This window comes from Neopelma chrysocephalum, unplaced genomic scaffold, assembly GCF_003984885.1.
Source record: "Neopelma chrysocephalum unplaced genomic scaffold, ASM398488v2 Primary Assembly neopelma1_180, whole genome shotgun sequence".
NCBI lineage: Eukaryota > Metazoa > Chordata > Aves > Passeriformes > Pipridae > Neopelma > Neopelma chrysocephalum.
This window is the reverse complement of record NW_020897842.1, coordinates 572,948-588,202: the sequence shown is the minus strand read 5'-3', so window position 1 is coordinate 588,202 and position 15,255 is coordinate 572,948. Positions and strand designations below refer to the sequence as shown.

Sequence of the window (15,255 nt, the reverse complement as noted above, 5' to 3'; positions counted from 1 at the left end):
ATAGAATTAAACCCAATACCCAGTCATGGAATAATACCAAATTAATAGAATTAAACCCAATACCCAGTCATGGAATTATAACCAATTAATGGAACTGTACCCAATACCCAGTCATAGAATGATACCAAGTTAATAGAATTAAACCCAATCCCCAGTCCTAGGATTCTTTGTTAAACCCAGTCCCAGGATTCTTTGTTAAACTCTCAGTTGTGTTCTGGCCGAATTTCTAGTTTTGGGGCTCAGATCCCTTCCCACCTCTCCCCAGCTTCCTGACGTACTACCCAGCGCGGCGGATCACGGCGGAGGACGGGCTGAAGCACGAGTACTTCCGGGAGACCCCCCTGCCCATCGACCCCTCCATGTTCCCCACCTGGCCGGCCAAGAGCGAGCAGCAGCGCGTCAAGAGGGGCACGAGCCCCCGGCCCCCCGAGGGAGGGCTGGGCTACAGCCAGCTGGTGAGCCCATGGAACACTGGGGCAGCTCCAGAGCCTGAGCTGGGAGTGCCTCCTTAGGCTTTTGTGGGGTGGGAGCCTGGGACTCGCCTTTTGAAAGTCCAGCTTTCCCTCCGTGCCCTCCCAAAGGGCAAATCCAGTCACTGCTGTGTTCAGGACACAACCAGGCCTGGTTTTATCCTGGTGCAGAACACTCTCTTTTAAAAGTGTACCTCGTTTTACACTTCCAGCTAAGCCTTCAAATTTGTTTGGGAAGTAAGTCTGCAGCCTGGTGAGCTATACAGGTCTCAGGGGTAGAAATATCCCAAATTTATTCCAGTATTTGGGGAATTCAGAAAAGGCCAGGCTCATGTTCTTGTCTGTCCTTTGGGGTATCCTTGGGACTGTGCTGCCCATGTAAGTCTGGCATGTTCAGAGTCTCAGGTGCCTTAATTCCAGTTCCATGTCTCAGCAGAGTTGAAATGGCACTGTACAATATTGTGCCCAATTTAACAGTTTAAGGAAGCTGAAAAGGTTATTTAGCCTTGATTTTTCAGGGTATAAAAATTGTCATGGCACAAACACAGCGTGTGTTAGATCAGATGCTCACTAAGTGCAGTTTACACTTATTCATACAGTGTGTTCCCAGTTTTTTTATCTTTCCCATGCAGTCAAAAGCAGGTGCAAGAACCAGGAACACTCGAGCTGCCTTTAGCAAAGCCAACTTTTGAACTAGCAATGTTTAAAGATTACAAATAACCCTGCACAGAACCTGAGCTGTGATGCCACAACAGCAAACGTTTGTTTCTCTTTTAGAGATACTTTATTTTTTGTTGTTTTTTGTTGAGATTTTTGTGCTGGAGAGGTAAAACCAGCCACTGATCAGTGACCTGTGCTTGCTTTTCCCAGGGTGATGATGATCTGAAAGACACAGGATTTCATCTGACCACCACCAACCAGGGAGCATCTGCTGCAGGACCTGGCTTCAGCCTCAAGTTTTAAACTCAACGTGAAAGAGGGAGGGGGAAAAAAAGCCCACAAAGAAAAAGAAGCACCATTCATGTGAGTGGATTTGAGTGCCCCAGTTCTGGTTCTTCATGTCAGGGGGACGAGATGTGTTTTTTTTTTTTTTCCCTGTGAAAAACTCAAATGTTATCACGGATTCCAAGGCTCCGTTTTATAAATCCACGTGGAGTATTAACTGCTGCATTCCATTAGAGGACTGGAGTTACCTGAAAACCCCAGGATCATCACAAACTGTGACAAAGGACAACTTGAACTACAGTCCTGGAACAGTTTCTGGTTTCTTTTTAGTTTTTTGTTTGTTTGTTTGTTTTGTTGGGTTTGTTTTGGTTTGGTTTTTTTTTTTCTCCTTGTAAATTTGTAGAATTAAAATACATTTTCAATTGTTTAACAGTGTGAAGGATTTCATTGCTTCACCTGCAGCAAAGTTGGATGTTGGTGACAGTAAATAGAATTTATTTTTTATTTTAAGGGAATTGTTTGTGTCTGAATATATTTAGGGCAGAAAAAAAAGTGCCAGTTATGAGGTTTCTTTCCTGTTGCCCTCGAGAGAAGAAGCCTGGGGTGCACTGCTGAGCTGAAAACTGTTTGCTTTGTTCTGTCCATGTATTTCCAGTGGTGCAAAAGAAGTTCCTCTGTTGTTTTATAAATCAGAAAAGATGCAATATGGAGACTTGAAACTTTATTTTCCACGGAAGTTCTTTTAATATGCCCTTTCTCCATCAAAAGAAGAGCTTGTGTAGTGATTGTGTAATGCCACATTCCAGCCCTTTCTCAGGAAAGACCAGAGGAGGAATTGTGTTGGAATAGCACATCCCTTGCAGATCCTGATTTATAATGGGCTCGCTCTGTTCTGGGAACAAGGGAGGTTTGGAAAACACCAAATTTTCAAGCAGTCAGAACTGGGCACCAGGCCAGGAACAGGATTAACAGAAATCATAAACATTCTATCCCTTCCAGTACATTTTGAAGAGGTTTTTTCTGGGTAAAGGCCTTGGAGCTGGAATGGGGAGGTGCTGAAGTTGGGGTGAGGTTTGGAAGCAGCTGGGTTGTTTTCCCTGTGCAGGAATGCAGAGCCCTGTCCTCCCAAAGGAGAAACAGCTCTGTCACTGCTCTGTGCACTGAAACATTCCCAATTCCAGAAGATTCCTCGGAGAGGGAGCTCAGTAACCCATTGAAAAGCAGAAGTCCACGGAAGCAGAGCCTGTGTGAACTCAAGGATTAAACCATGACTGACTGCAGAGTTTGTATCTGACATGGAATTATTCCCTTCCCAGTTTCCCTGCACTGCGCTCCAGCTTTGCCAACCACTCCTCGTGCTCTCTTCCAGCTGGATGTGGCACATCTCCCTCATCCTGGGGGAAGATAGGGATGGAAATCACCTTGTCTGCTCCTTGCTCGGACACCTGAGGGACAAGCTCTGAGCACTCGGGGCCTGTTGGGATCAAAGTAATAAATACAAACCCTGGGAAGGGTATCTGGGGGGAAAAGATGTTCTGGGGATACTTGACCTGCCCATGGTGGACTGAGGAGTTGAGTGAGACAGGGCTGCTGTGCCCCACACCCTCCTCCTGAGCAGGAGGAGAAAAAGGGATCCTGGGGCTTAGACTTGTGTAGAACTTCTTCTATTGCAGAGCACCAGGATCCAAAACCAGGGCAGAAACACTTCCAGAGTATTAAACTGCTCCTTTTTCCTTCCCCAGTCTGCCTCCAGTGCAGCCCAGCTGAGCCATCCCGGGGGCTGATGCAGTTCTGCTCCTGTTTTCCAGCAGTTCCCAGGGATCCACACAGTTCAACTGCACCATCTGATGCTTTTCTTTAAAAAAAAATGTTTTTTTTAATTCTCTGTACAGCACATACTTGATAAATTCTTTGTCATTAAAACTAATTGGGAAGAGTTTTACATTCCAGTAACCAGTCTCAGAGTCTCTTTTGCCCAGGGTGAGGAAGCAGCTGATGGAGAAGTTCAGTTGCACTACTGGAAATTAAATATAAAAATGCCAAAGAAACAGTTTGAAACAGAACTAACAGGAACTGAAGGAGCTCATTCCAGGGCCTTGTCAGTGCTTCAGTCTGATTCTCCAGGAATAAGTAGTCAGGATCCTTTCTTTTTTCTTCACTATACAAGTGTAAGTTCCTTCATTAATTGCATTTGCAATGATGCTCATGTGATCTTCATTTAAGGATAAATAACCTGGATATGAGTATTCCAGAAGCTCTTTATCTTTATACCAGCTGTCATAAGAAAAACAACAGAAATTAAAACTACAAATGTCTAGCAGAGTTCAATGTGTGTGTTAATTGTTCTTTCTCCTAATAAATTTTTAAGTGCAGAGCAGACTTTAGGAAAACACAGTTGAGTTTTACTCTGTATTTCAGGTGTAAAAGGGCACAATCCTGAGTAATTCTCAAGCCTGAATCTCACTAAAAGTTAATGGGAAAAGTTAATGGGAATTTGGGTCCTCAGTCTAAACCAATCTCTCAGCTTTAAATAACATGTTTGTATTTTAGTAACAGCTAAATAACTATGAACTAAAAGGGTAAATTTAAGACTGTTTTTTCTTTTTTTTCAGAATATGGGTCAGGGAGTTCAGCTTCATTGTAGGAATTAGCTTTGTGCTCTGTATGAGAATTGGATTTTATCCTTTTTTTTGACCTCCTGATGGTTTCTGAGAGCTCTGCTTTCAGGCTAAAGAAAAGCTCTGCAACGTTCTGATCAATCACTCTCCCTTCCCACCCCTCTTCCTACCCTGGAAGGAGCCAGTGACACCTTCCAGATTATAAACTCCATTCCCAGTCACTCAGCTTTCCCATCCTCCCTCATCCTTTCCCTGTGCAAGCTGCAGGGGCTCCCAAGGATGGAAGGAGGGATGGAGCACTTACTAGACTTTGCCTTTTTTATGGATGATCTTCTGCCCGCAGCGGAAGGTGACGTTCCTGCCCTCAGAAACCATCTTGGTCTTGGTCCTTGGCGGGGGCAGAGTCGGGGGCACCGTTGGAAATGGGAATTCTGTCCCCCCCAGGGAGGAGAGAGGGAAGTGGCAACAGTTAGTGAGCAGCTCTCAGCAGCAAGTTTGGTCGTTCCAAAACACTTGCACAGAATTAGGTTGTCATTTAAGGAGCATTGAAAGTACGAATTTAAAAACGAGCGAGTCTTGGACGGACACGTAACAGGATTCATGTGCAAAGATAAAAACTTACTTTGTGGGGTGTAAACTGAGATGGATAAAAATCAAACAGTCCACAGCTATGGAAGAGGATATGAACAGTTCCCAAAGTGATTGTAATTGTCTGACTGCATCTCTGCATTAATCTGGCCTAAAAAAACCCCAGTGCTGTGCTGGAGAAAGAGGTACCAGTTCCACGGTACATCTTAAGGCCAGTTATTTGTCTGAAGTTAATTCCACAGCTGCAGCAACTTGCCCTGATCCTGCATTAGTCCCTTATCTGGATCTGTAAAACTGAGAGACTGGATCAGGATTAACATCCTTTATCTCCTTTTCTGGGAGCAGCTCAAGTCCAGCTGTGCTTGAGATGCCCCTTGTCCTGTTTCTGTCCCCTCCCTGCCTCAGGAACTGCCCTGCAGCCCTTCCCTCTCCCTGCCTGTGATATTTATCCCCTGTCACTGGTTCAGTTAAACTAGATACAGTTAAATGTTCCACTCCACGAATGTTTAAACATAAAAGCTGCCCCCTAATTCCAGGCCTTCACCTTAAATACCTGAGACCCCATCTCTGCTGCGCTGCTTGGAGCTGCATCACTTACAGCCACTGATCTCTAGCGTGAAATTAAGATCCTTCCTACCCCTAAATAGCTTTTACCTCCTCCCTCTGTGCAAAACCCCTCCCCAAATCCCAGAAGAAACCTTGGATACCGTAGCAGAAGTCACAGGTGGATGGGCAGTGCTTCTTCATCAGCTTCCTGCGCTTCTCACAGAAGCCTTTTTTTGCCCATGCTGGGCACATAAATAATCTGTCTTTGCAGCCTGAAACAGGAGGAGAAACGGGCATCAGAGGGGCTGGGGGAGGGAGTTCCTTCTGAGAAACAAATCGACACTTCACTTAATCAGATCCCCAGTGGAAATGGGGGAGCTGGGACAGGGAAGAATCTAAAGGAGGAGCACAAACGGAGCTGGGATCTGACACCACGAGAGCTCCGCAGGATCCAGAGCCCTGGTTCCTCACCATAAAGCCTGTGGATTCCCCACACCTCATCCTGGGAGATGGTCTTTTTCCCAGTCAGGGTGGCGTTGATGTGCATGAGGGCGTTGGGGTTCAGAGAGTGCATCAGGCCCAAGGCGTGGCCTATTTCATGAGCTGCTACATGGACCAGGTCTGTCAGCCAAACACCTGGAAGGAAGGGAAAACCAGCTGGAATTGTGTGGTGAAGTGTATTTGCTAATCCTAAAACCAGAGGAAATAGTTGAGCACTAGAACGGTCCTGTCAAAGGTTGCCCCAGTTTCATCTTCTTTGCTGGGTCCAAATAAAGCCAATTATTTCCACATGCTCCTAATTTCCAGCAGCAGGACAGAGAGCAGTGCCAGACTCCAAAGGAGCAATGTTTGAAGGCCATTCCCTGTGCAACACTCACTCTTGTCAGGTTCCCACAGCCCTGGGCTGGAACTGGAACTGGGGGTTTTAGCAGGAATATTCCAGTCTGAAAGGGCCTCCACTGAGCTCTGCATCCCCCTCAGCCCACGGGACAAACTCAAGCCTCTTGGCAGCATCCTGAACCCTGCATCCAAGCAGGGGTGGATTTTAACTGAAGGCTATGACTGAACTATGGGATAATTCCATGGAATAATTCAGCCAGAAACAGCCCTCCCACCCCACAGGGTCCCTTGGCCCAGCTGAGTCACGGGGCAGAGGAGCAGCTTCCAAACCCCCACAAAACCACAGCTGGCTCTGTTGTCTCTTTCCCACACCAGGTAAATCCCAGACTGAAAGCTAAATCCCAGGCATTCCCTGTTACCTTTCTTCCAGCTGAACCTGGTGTTCCCCAGGATCCAATACTCGTGGTCATCGAAGTGGATTTCCCCATGGGGTGGGAAGAAGGCGTGGGCCAGTTCCCCCGTGGTGCCATCGAAGCAGTGGTGGGTGAGGGACTCCAGACAGTCCGTGTGGTTGATGGAGTAGAAGCCTGGGGGAAAAAAAGCAGCAGATTGAGTGGATCTGGCAGGGTCAGTGAACTCCTGAGTCACTAAAAAGGTCTCTGATGGGATCCCACGTGTTTTCCCACCTCCGGAGCCACGAAAGCAAAGACAAATGAAAAGCAACTGATGGCCACGTGCTGCCCCTGGATTTAGAGCTGTTCCCAATGGACACAAATAAGTTTACTTCCCAGCAGGGAATGCTGAGCTTGTCTTGCAACATCACGTGGAAATTATTCTTTTAAGAGAGAAGCTGAACTGATAACCCCGGGATGGAACTGTTCTATTTGAAATGTCAATAAGCAGGGACAGAGTTACAGTGAGAGCTGCTCCCCATCTCCTTGTCAGCACCACAGCAGGATCACAGTGCATCCTGCATCCTGGAACTGGGGACCTGGAGCTCACAGGGAGCAGGACAGACCCCTGGAAGCACATCCTGTGCTCTGAGCAGGGTCCTGCAGCACCAGAGCGAGTTGCGAAACAATGGGGAGTCTGCTGGTTGTCTCAGTCCTGCTGCCACAGGCACAGGAAATCAGGATTTCACACAGACCATAAATCCCAGGAAGGATTTACATCTGGGGTTGAGGCTGAGCAGAAAAAGCTTCAGCACTGACGTTTTTCCAGGCCCCAGGAACTCCAGAGCAACTGCAGAGCAAGAGAGGGGCAGGAGGGAGGGGAGGGAGCCAAGACAGTGGGATCAACAAAAGGGAGACTAAACCCAGGAACAACTGGAATCCGTCTCCTGCTCTGGCTCTGTGTGACCCTGACTTCACCTTCCAACATTCAGATTCCCAATCTGCAGGATAAGAATCTACAGATTCTTATTCATCTGTAAAATTCCCCATTTGTGGAATAGGAATCTCTGGATGTCCCCATTTCTGGAATACGAATCTGGGGATTTCTGCATTTCTGGGACAGGAATCTATGGATTTCCCCATCTGTCCCAGTGGCAGAATCTGTTAATTCTTGGCAAATCCCTGAAGCTTCCTGACCGCAAGATTCACAGAAAACATTAATCATTATATTAATATTTCCTAAATATTAACAAGGAATTTTAATAAAAAATCAATCAAAATTAATAAGCAATAAAAGTTAAAATAATAAGTAATACAAGCTAAAAGTAGCTTCTCTGAAGATAATAAGTAATAAAAGCTAAAAGCAGTTTCTCTGCCTGATTAAAGGACGCTCCAACCCTCTTCCAAGAGGCCGAGCCCGCACGGCACAGGAGGAACATCTCCTGCCTCCCACGCCCTGCTTTACACCCTGGAAGTCGTGGAGTTAATCCCTGGATCCCTCCAGGGGTTTTGAGGGGACTCACCGATCTTGAGGTCGCTGGGGAGGTGCCGGGGAACCTCCCTGAAGCTGAACGGGGACACCTCACTCCACATGCGGAACGCGGCCGCCAGCCCCCGGCGCGTGTCCCTGGCGCTCAGCAGGTTCCTTGGGAAGGACAGGATCCTGCAGGGACACATGACAGCGTCAGGAAAATGCCCTCCCCCTCCTCAAACACCAGCTGGAGGCTGCTGTCAGACAGACAAGGATTTCTGTTCACTCCAACAGGTTCAAATCGGGAGTCGCCTGAACTGGATGTTACCGACGTTTAATGAACCCCCACGGGGATGAATAAAGAGCTGGTGTTCTCTACAATCACTACAGCTTTTGCTCCTCCTCTCAAGCACAGCACTTAAGACAAGGTTCCCTCAGATAACTATTTTTATCCTGGTGTCTCCCAGTCTGCCGTGCCAGGGTTGCTGGAAGAGGAAATGACTGCGTTCCAGCAGCAGGGAACTCCTGCTCCTGACACTTGGGCTACAATGGATGTGAACAAGGGTGTAAAATACTCCCAGGCAGAACTTCTGAAAGAGAGTACCAAAGAATATCAAAGACTTGATAGGAAAACAAGTTCTTTCCTTTGGAAAAAAGCTCTAAATCACATGGGAGAGAGATTCAAGGGAAGTTTTTGGTCAGGCTACGGGGTGAGCTGGGGGAAAACTCCTGGTGCAGGCCCTGTTTGTACCATGGGAATGCACAGATGGCTCCTGGAAACTTACCTTGGCCTATGGAAGATCTGCATTCAGGGAATTGCCTCAATGGGGAAAAGCTGGGTAAATTCTCTATCCCCTCTGGTTGTTTTTTAGCTATGCTGATTATGTTCTCCCTTCGTCCCAGCACATCCTAAAGGGAGCAGAAGGTTTTGTATCAAGCCAGGCTGTTAACGAGGGGAAACCTGGACAATTAAGGCTCTGGTGAGGCTGAGCCTGTTTGGGATGCTCCTGTGAAAGAGCAGAGCATTCCCTCACCCCAGGATTGTCAAGGGCTTTTTGTTGTTTATTAATAATCCAAGAGCTGAAATCCTTTCCCAAAGACAACAGGGAGAGAGATTCCTGAAAGCACCAAGAGCTCTGTCCTCCTGAAATCAGAGATCTCTAGAAATTACAGAAACTCCCAACAGGGATTTCCCTCAGGGATGGTTTAGGTTCAAACAGAACTGTTAAAAACATCAGCATGACAGAGTTAGTCCTCCAGTCACCACCTTCTGAGGGAGGTCCCTGCTCAGGAAGCCTGAATCTGTCCTGAAGGGTTTCACTGAAGTGAGAGGTGCAGCATTTGTAGGATTACTCCTATTTCAGAGTGGCTTTAGCAGCTCTCCCTGCACAGGGCTGAGCAATAACCACATGGGCAACATCCAAACCCGTGGCAGGAAGAACTCAGGCCCCAGGATCCCTCTTACTTGTAGGTCAGGTTGAAGTGGTCCCATCTCAAGTGCCCCGGGGTGATCGTGTAGCGTTTTCTCCGCACTGGAGGACGAGGAGGGAAAGCCGGGCTTTGCAAAGCTGAGGAACCCTCTCCACACAGGCCAGGGGATGTGGCATCTTCCTTAAAGACAAAGCAGCAGGTTGGAAGGGATGGGAGACACCCCAGGGCTGAACAGTGAGCAATAAAAACGACCAGTACAGGACGTCTGCAGGCTGGGGAGCACAACTGGAGCTGCCTGGGGGGTGTCCAGGAGACAAGATGGTCCTGTCTGGCTGCCCCATCCCACCCCAGGGCACTGCAGCCACTCTCCTCTTGGAGTGTGGCACAGATGGAGCCTTCAGGAGGCTTCTGGCCATGGCAAGTGCTGCAGCTCTGCCTGGAAAGTTTTCATTTCCTTTTCGCTTTCCTGTTGCTCTCCAGCCTCGCCACAGAAGAAATGTAAAGCTGGAAAAATGACTAAAACAGGCAGCTCTTTGTGCAGAGAGCTCTTTATAAGAGCTGTGCTGTGGATCTGAAATGCCTTCAAAGTAAACAGCAGCCCTGGAAACCCTGGAGAGGATTTAAACCATCGAACAGTAAAAGACATCAAATTTAGTGACACGTCTGACTCCAATTAGAAAAGCCTTTTCATCCTGAGCAGTGGAGGTAAAAGAATGGGACCCAACACGGTTTTCTGGATGGCTTCCTGCTCTGTCTCCCCTTTCCAGGACTAAGACACTGAATATCTGTGAGCCATCTCTGCTCCAGAGGCACCAGGACACTTCCCAAGTGACAGGTACGGCGGCTGTGGTACAAAAGCTGCACCAGCTCGAGTCTGTTCAGCCTCACAGCACATTCCACAGGAAACAAGAGCTGTCCTCATTTTCCTGATGGAAGAACCGAGGCTCTGAGAGCCAAAGCAGCACGTCCCTGGTGTCACAGCGAGGCAGTGGCAGGGGAGGACAAGAGCCCTGAAGCGACGGCTGCCAGATGTGCCTGGAGCACCAGCACTCACCACCCGAGGGATTCCATCCTAACAGCAAACCAGCCTCTTTTCTCACATCTCACTGCCACTCTTCCCTCCACCCTGATTTAATCTCAGCCTCTTTCTTTCCCAGAAGGACAGTTTTCAGCCTTTTCTCCAGCTCAGCCCTGGCTCTGAATCACCATCGGAGCCCAGCACGATCTTTGCCCACAAGGAACTCGAGGGACACCCCTGTGAGACAGAGGTGGGAGCCAGCACTGCCCTCTGAGCTGAAAGCCTTTGGCAGGGGGTTGGATCACAGGTTTGGGGTCACTCAGCTCAAGGCCCTGCCCCTTCCTCCCCAGGCACAGGTGATGTGGGTGCAGTGGCTGTTGTCCCTCTCCCTTCACCTCCAGTGGCTTTTACCTCTGATTCTACTCTGAGAATTCCATTTTCCCTCCATATGGAAGGAAAATCTTGCATCCTTTTGAGCAACACAGACAAGGTGGAGGATCTGTTGGAGCTGCAAGAGAAGCCTGGAGAAGATTAGCTTATAATTACAGGATAATAAGTTATCTTCCCCTTTTATTTTTTTGCAGTTCTTTCAAGTAGTGGAGAATTATGCAAATCCTTTCTGTCTTTGTTGTTTTCCCTGCAATCCCGTGCCAGTATTGGGGTTGATTACATTATTAATGTAATCTGGCATCAGTCAGGAAGAGCCCAGGATTACTGGGAATCCTGTCAGTCTCTGGACTCCAGCTCAGGAGATTTGTTAACTCACACTGGGGTGAGCAGCTCTCTGTCCCTGTGCTTGATGCTCCTGCTCCTGAGCAAAGCCAGAACACTGAACTTGATCCCTCCTGCAGCCCCAAGGGAGAAAAATGATTGTCTTTTCTACAGCCATTGCGCTCAAAACCCTCAGGCCATTCATTAGTGCTGAACAGGCAAAGGGAAACAATTAAAATAATGTGTCACTAGTGAACTTCTCCTCAAAATCCAGACCAAACTGAGGGTGACCCTGGCCCAGCATCAACCCCTGAGACATGAATGTGACCCACTGGACCAAGAGAGGTGCAGAGGCTGAGTTCTCTTGCTCAAACCTTCTGCCCAGTCTCTGTTCTCCTTTAGGTTCAGTTCTATTCACCACTGGTGCAACAAGATGCTTTTAATAAAGAAAAGCCTTGCAGAACAAATTGGGGAAGGGTGGGGAACCACCCAAAGTGCAGCTCAGATGTGGGGCTCTGACAGAAATGGAGTGGCCTCGTTAAAAATTCACAATATAACTTCCACCAAAGGATCTGTCCAGATGCCAGAGATCCAAGACTTTGGGAATACAAAGAACTGAAGAGGTCAGACACTCCCAGGAAGAAACTCATTCAGCTGTGGGTTAAGGTCTCAAAAACTCCCAAATGCCTGGGAGGTACTAGAAGGGCAGGTGTTCGGTTCTCCCTCTCAACAACATACATAGTTGTTGAAATTATATATATATAATCTCAAATATATGTATGATATATATATAAATATAAAGGCAGACACTGGCCAACATCCCTGCTCTGCATTATTCCCCCCTGCAGTCAGACCTCCAGTAAGTTACTTCACTGAGCTGTAACAACTGTAATTAATTCCCTTCTCCCTCCTGGCCACGCAGTTCCCCTCTCAAACCACACAATAACATAACTCTGAATCAGGACCAATTAATAACAGCCTTGAGCATGTGATGCAAACAAGGGGGGCCAGTGCCAAGAGCTTCATAAACACAAAAAAAAAACCAGGAGAAGATGCACTAAAAGATTTTTTTTTAAAAATATAAATTTAAAAGCTAAATTTAAGCTAAAAGCAAAAATAAAGATCAGCTCCTGAAAGTCCCAGAGCCTTGCCAGAGTTCCCCCTGGATTCAGACTGTCCCAGCTCGTCTTGATAATGGATGGATCTTGAAAGGGAGTCAATACCAGCCAAGAGTTCTGTAGGACCCAGTTTAGGTCCTACACAAGCCCTGAGTTCCTAGGAAAGCTCAGCTGCTCCAGAAATCCCAGGACGTGCAATGCCACATCATCCCAGGCTGGGAGAGCAGAGGATTCACAGGAACAGCCAAAGCTCGGGGGGAAAAGAACCCAAATCCTTTGTGCCTCCACTGTTTGGTTGCCCCAGACTGCACACACACCTCTGATAATCTGACTCCACTGGGAAGCACCCTCAGCTTTAGGGATCCTTTGCCAAAAGGGACTCAACCAGCCCTAAACACAACTTGTTGCCTTGAAAGATATTTCTCTCTTTAGATCGGATATCTCTCTATTCAGATTTCTTCCTGAATGCATCCACCTTCTAAACAGAATATACAGGTATTTGACACCCCACACCCCTTCCAGGCATTTGAGAATTAGATCCCTTCTCCTACCTGGCTTTCCTGAACTGCAGCTCCAGCTGGATATTCCACAACCGCCAGCAGAGCCACCACAGGGAACAGGCACAAAAATCCCACCACGGTTCTCCAGCCACCGCTCTTTTTTTTGTCCAGTGAGGGGAAGCCTTTCCTCCTGTCTGCACAAAGTTCTTCTGCTTGATCCATGTCTCTCTTTAATAGTTTTTGGAGGGAGATGGGACAGGCACTAAGACATCCCCTGCACTGAGCTCATCCGTTAATCCTCGCGCTCACATTTGGAGCATCTGTGAGGAGCCCGTTGCAGCTCCTGCCAAAGCTGTGCAGAACCACCAGAGCTTCAAAAAAGCTCTCAAAAAATTAAAAAGAAAAAAAAAGAGAAGTAGACTTTACATTAAGCCTCTTCCCAATGTGCCAGAGATTCTCTCAGGCTCTGCCAAGTGGGATCATGTTACTGCAGCTGAAAGTTGGGCTGGCGGAGGAACAGCAGCAAAGTGAAACAAGCTGGGGTGGACATGAACTCCTTTCTTTAACTGTGTAATCAACAGGGGACAAATCTGCAGTTGTCAGCTTTATGTAATGAAAGAATTGGGGGAGGGGGCAGCACAGGGAATCCAGCAGCCAGCATCATGCCCTTGGAATGTTTCATTAGGGATGCTGAACGCTGGAGAGCTGTCATTTGTCAAGGGCTTGTCTTCAGGAGGAGAGGGAAAAAACGAGATGCAGCGAGAGCAGGCAGGGCTTTCTCTGCTTGGGAAACTGCTCGGGGAGTTTACAAACTCACAGAAAAGTAAACATCAGCTCCCTCTCCCATCCAATTTGGCAAGGGATCTGCAAGTTTCTGGTGCACTTGGGTTATCACGCTGAGGAAGATGAGTATTTTCAGAACCACACTGATTTTGGGGTCACACAGACTGACTTGGGGAAGTGGCCACTTTGTCTTGAGCTGGGAGGTTCTTGGAGGCATCTCCAGGCTCCAGACTTGAATCAGTTCAGGACTTTTTTTTAAAAAGCTTACTCAGAAATTCTCAGGTTTTCAGAGACAGCTGCACTTTCCTGTGGGGTCACCCCGTGGTCCTGAGGGGGGGTGGTGACCTCAGCTCCAGTTCTGCCCAGCCAGAGGAAAAGGAACTCTGCAAGCTCCCAGTTTCACAAGTAAATGCCAGGGAGGAGGAAGGGGGGGGTAGGTCTGTTGCCAGCCCATATAAAACATTCCTTGGGGGTATCCGAGGCATTTGAAAGGTTTCAGAAAATTCTTGTAATTGTAATAAAGAAAAATTGTTTCATTTGCATTTTTTTTCCCCCTAGTTCATGAGCTTGCAACATTTCATGTATTTTCAGACTAAAGCTGGCCTGGAGCTTTTCAAACAACTCAGAATAAATAAGACCAATGAGTCTGTGTGTACAATTCCACGAAAATTTTCCCTTTCCATTCCCACCAAGGTCTCCCCTGGAGAAAACCCATGTTTCCTGCAGAGAGGACAACATGCAGCAGTTGTTCAGATACCAGGACAGAATAAGGAGTAACATGGAAGGAAGCTGTGGATAGAATTACAAAGGGAAGCTGGGACTGTGATGAAAAGCAGAAAGCCAGGGTACAGGGCTGCACCTCCCGTGGAATTGGCTCACCTCAGCTGCTGCTGCAGCTTTCTAGGGATGGTTCCTCCTTCCCCAGTAGCACAGTTGGCAGAAGGAACGTGCCTGTGCATGAACCCTCTGAAAAAGCCCTTTGTTTGGAGCTCCAAAGAGAGATGCAAATGCAGCTCCGTTTGTGGTTTGAGCTGCAGATCAAAGCACCAAGTGAGAAAGTGGGAACAACAAACTCCTGAAGGATCAATGCCTCGAGTCCCCCCGAACAAGCTGCTTTCTGTAGGTGAGAACACACCTACAGAGACTGATTGAGAAGGGAGTCTTGAAGGAAAAACTGCCTTGGAATGGGGCTCAAAACCTGCAGCCAAGAGCTCCTCTCCAGTAAAACAGCACTGGCCTGAAAAGAAAAATATTGCTATCAGAGAGTGCTGGAAGAACACTGAGTTTCGGCCGCAGAACTGCGCAAGAGCTTCAAGTGCCTCTGCCTTTCACCCAGCCAGGAAGAGTCAGTAGTGCTTGAAAATCAACTTATGCACTGCACATCCACCTCCTGCCACAGGACCTGAGCACCTCAGAGCAGGGGATCTCACACCAGTCCTGGCTGCACTTAACCTGCTCCTTGCAGGGTGAGACCCATGGCACCGGGCAGGTAAAAGACTTGCCTGAAGTAAAGGGTGGAATCTTGAAGAACAGCAACCTGAAATCTTCTAAGCACACAGTCAAGGCCTTGTTTCTGTGAAGAGGAGCACAGGAACCTGAGCTCTAAAGCACAGATTGGGAACTCACACAACCACAGCCCGAGGGAACCAAGAATTTCCTTTGTCCTATTGGAAAGAAAGTTTTTGAAAAATACTTCCCAGCACAGAGCCTTGCAAAGTTACTGTACAGAGCTTTAGTAACAGTGCATTCTTAGGACCTCATTGTTTCTGAATACTTATTCATGCAGTTACTAAAGGTTAGCACAGCCAAGACAGCCCTTTTCCC

General features: G+C 47.6%; 2 protein-coding genes across 5 annotated transcripts in view; one reads left to right on the top strand and one right to left on the bottom strand.

Moving 5' to 3' along the window:
- LOC113976681 (cyclin-dependent kinase 11B) overlaps positions 1-1,925 on the top strand; it is a 13,816-nt gene extending 11,891 nt beyond the window's left edge. For all 4 annotated transcript variants that reach the window (XM_027702096.1, XM_027702094.1, XM_027702095.1 and 1 more), the window contains exons 19-20: positions 266-455; positions 1,341-1,925. In XM_027702096.1, coding sequence (XP_027557897.1) covers positions 266-455; positions 1,341-1,433 — 283 coding nt within the window. In that variant the 3' untranslated portion in view covers positions 1,434-1,925. The remainder of the gene's footprint in view (positions 1-265; positions 456-1,340) is intronic.
- A 289-nt stretch (positions 1,926-2,214) lies between these two features.
- On the bottom strand, positions 2,215-12,932 carry MMP23B (matrix metallopeptidase 23B). Its single transcript, XM_027702102.1, has 8 exons — positions 12,700-12,932; positions 9,336-9,481; positions 7,923-8,062; positions 6,427-6,594; positions 5,639-5,803; positions 5,329-5,439; positions 4,338-4,464; positions 2,215-3,689 (listed from the first exon to the last, which is right to left on the bottom strand). Exons 1-8 carry the CDS (start codon positions 12,868-12,870, stop codon positions 3,515-3,517), a joined length of 1,203 nt encoding a protein of 400 aa, XP_027557903.1. The 5' UTR covers positions 12,871-12,932; the 3' UTR covers positions 2,215-3,514.
- Between the last annotated feature and the right edge of the window lie 2,323 nt (positions 12,933-15,255).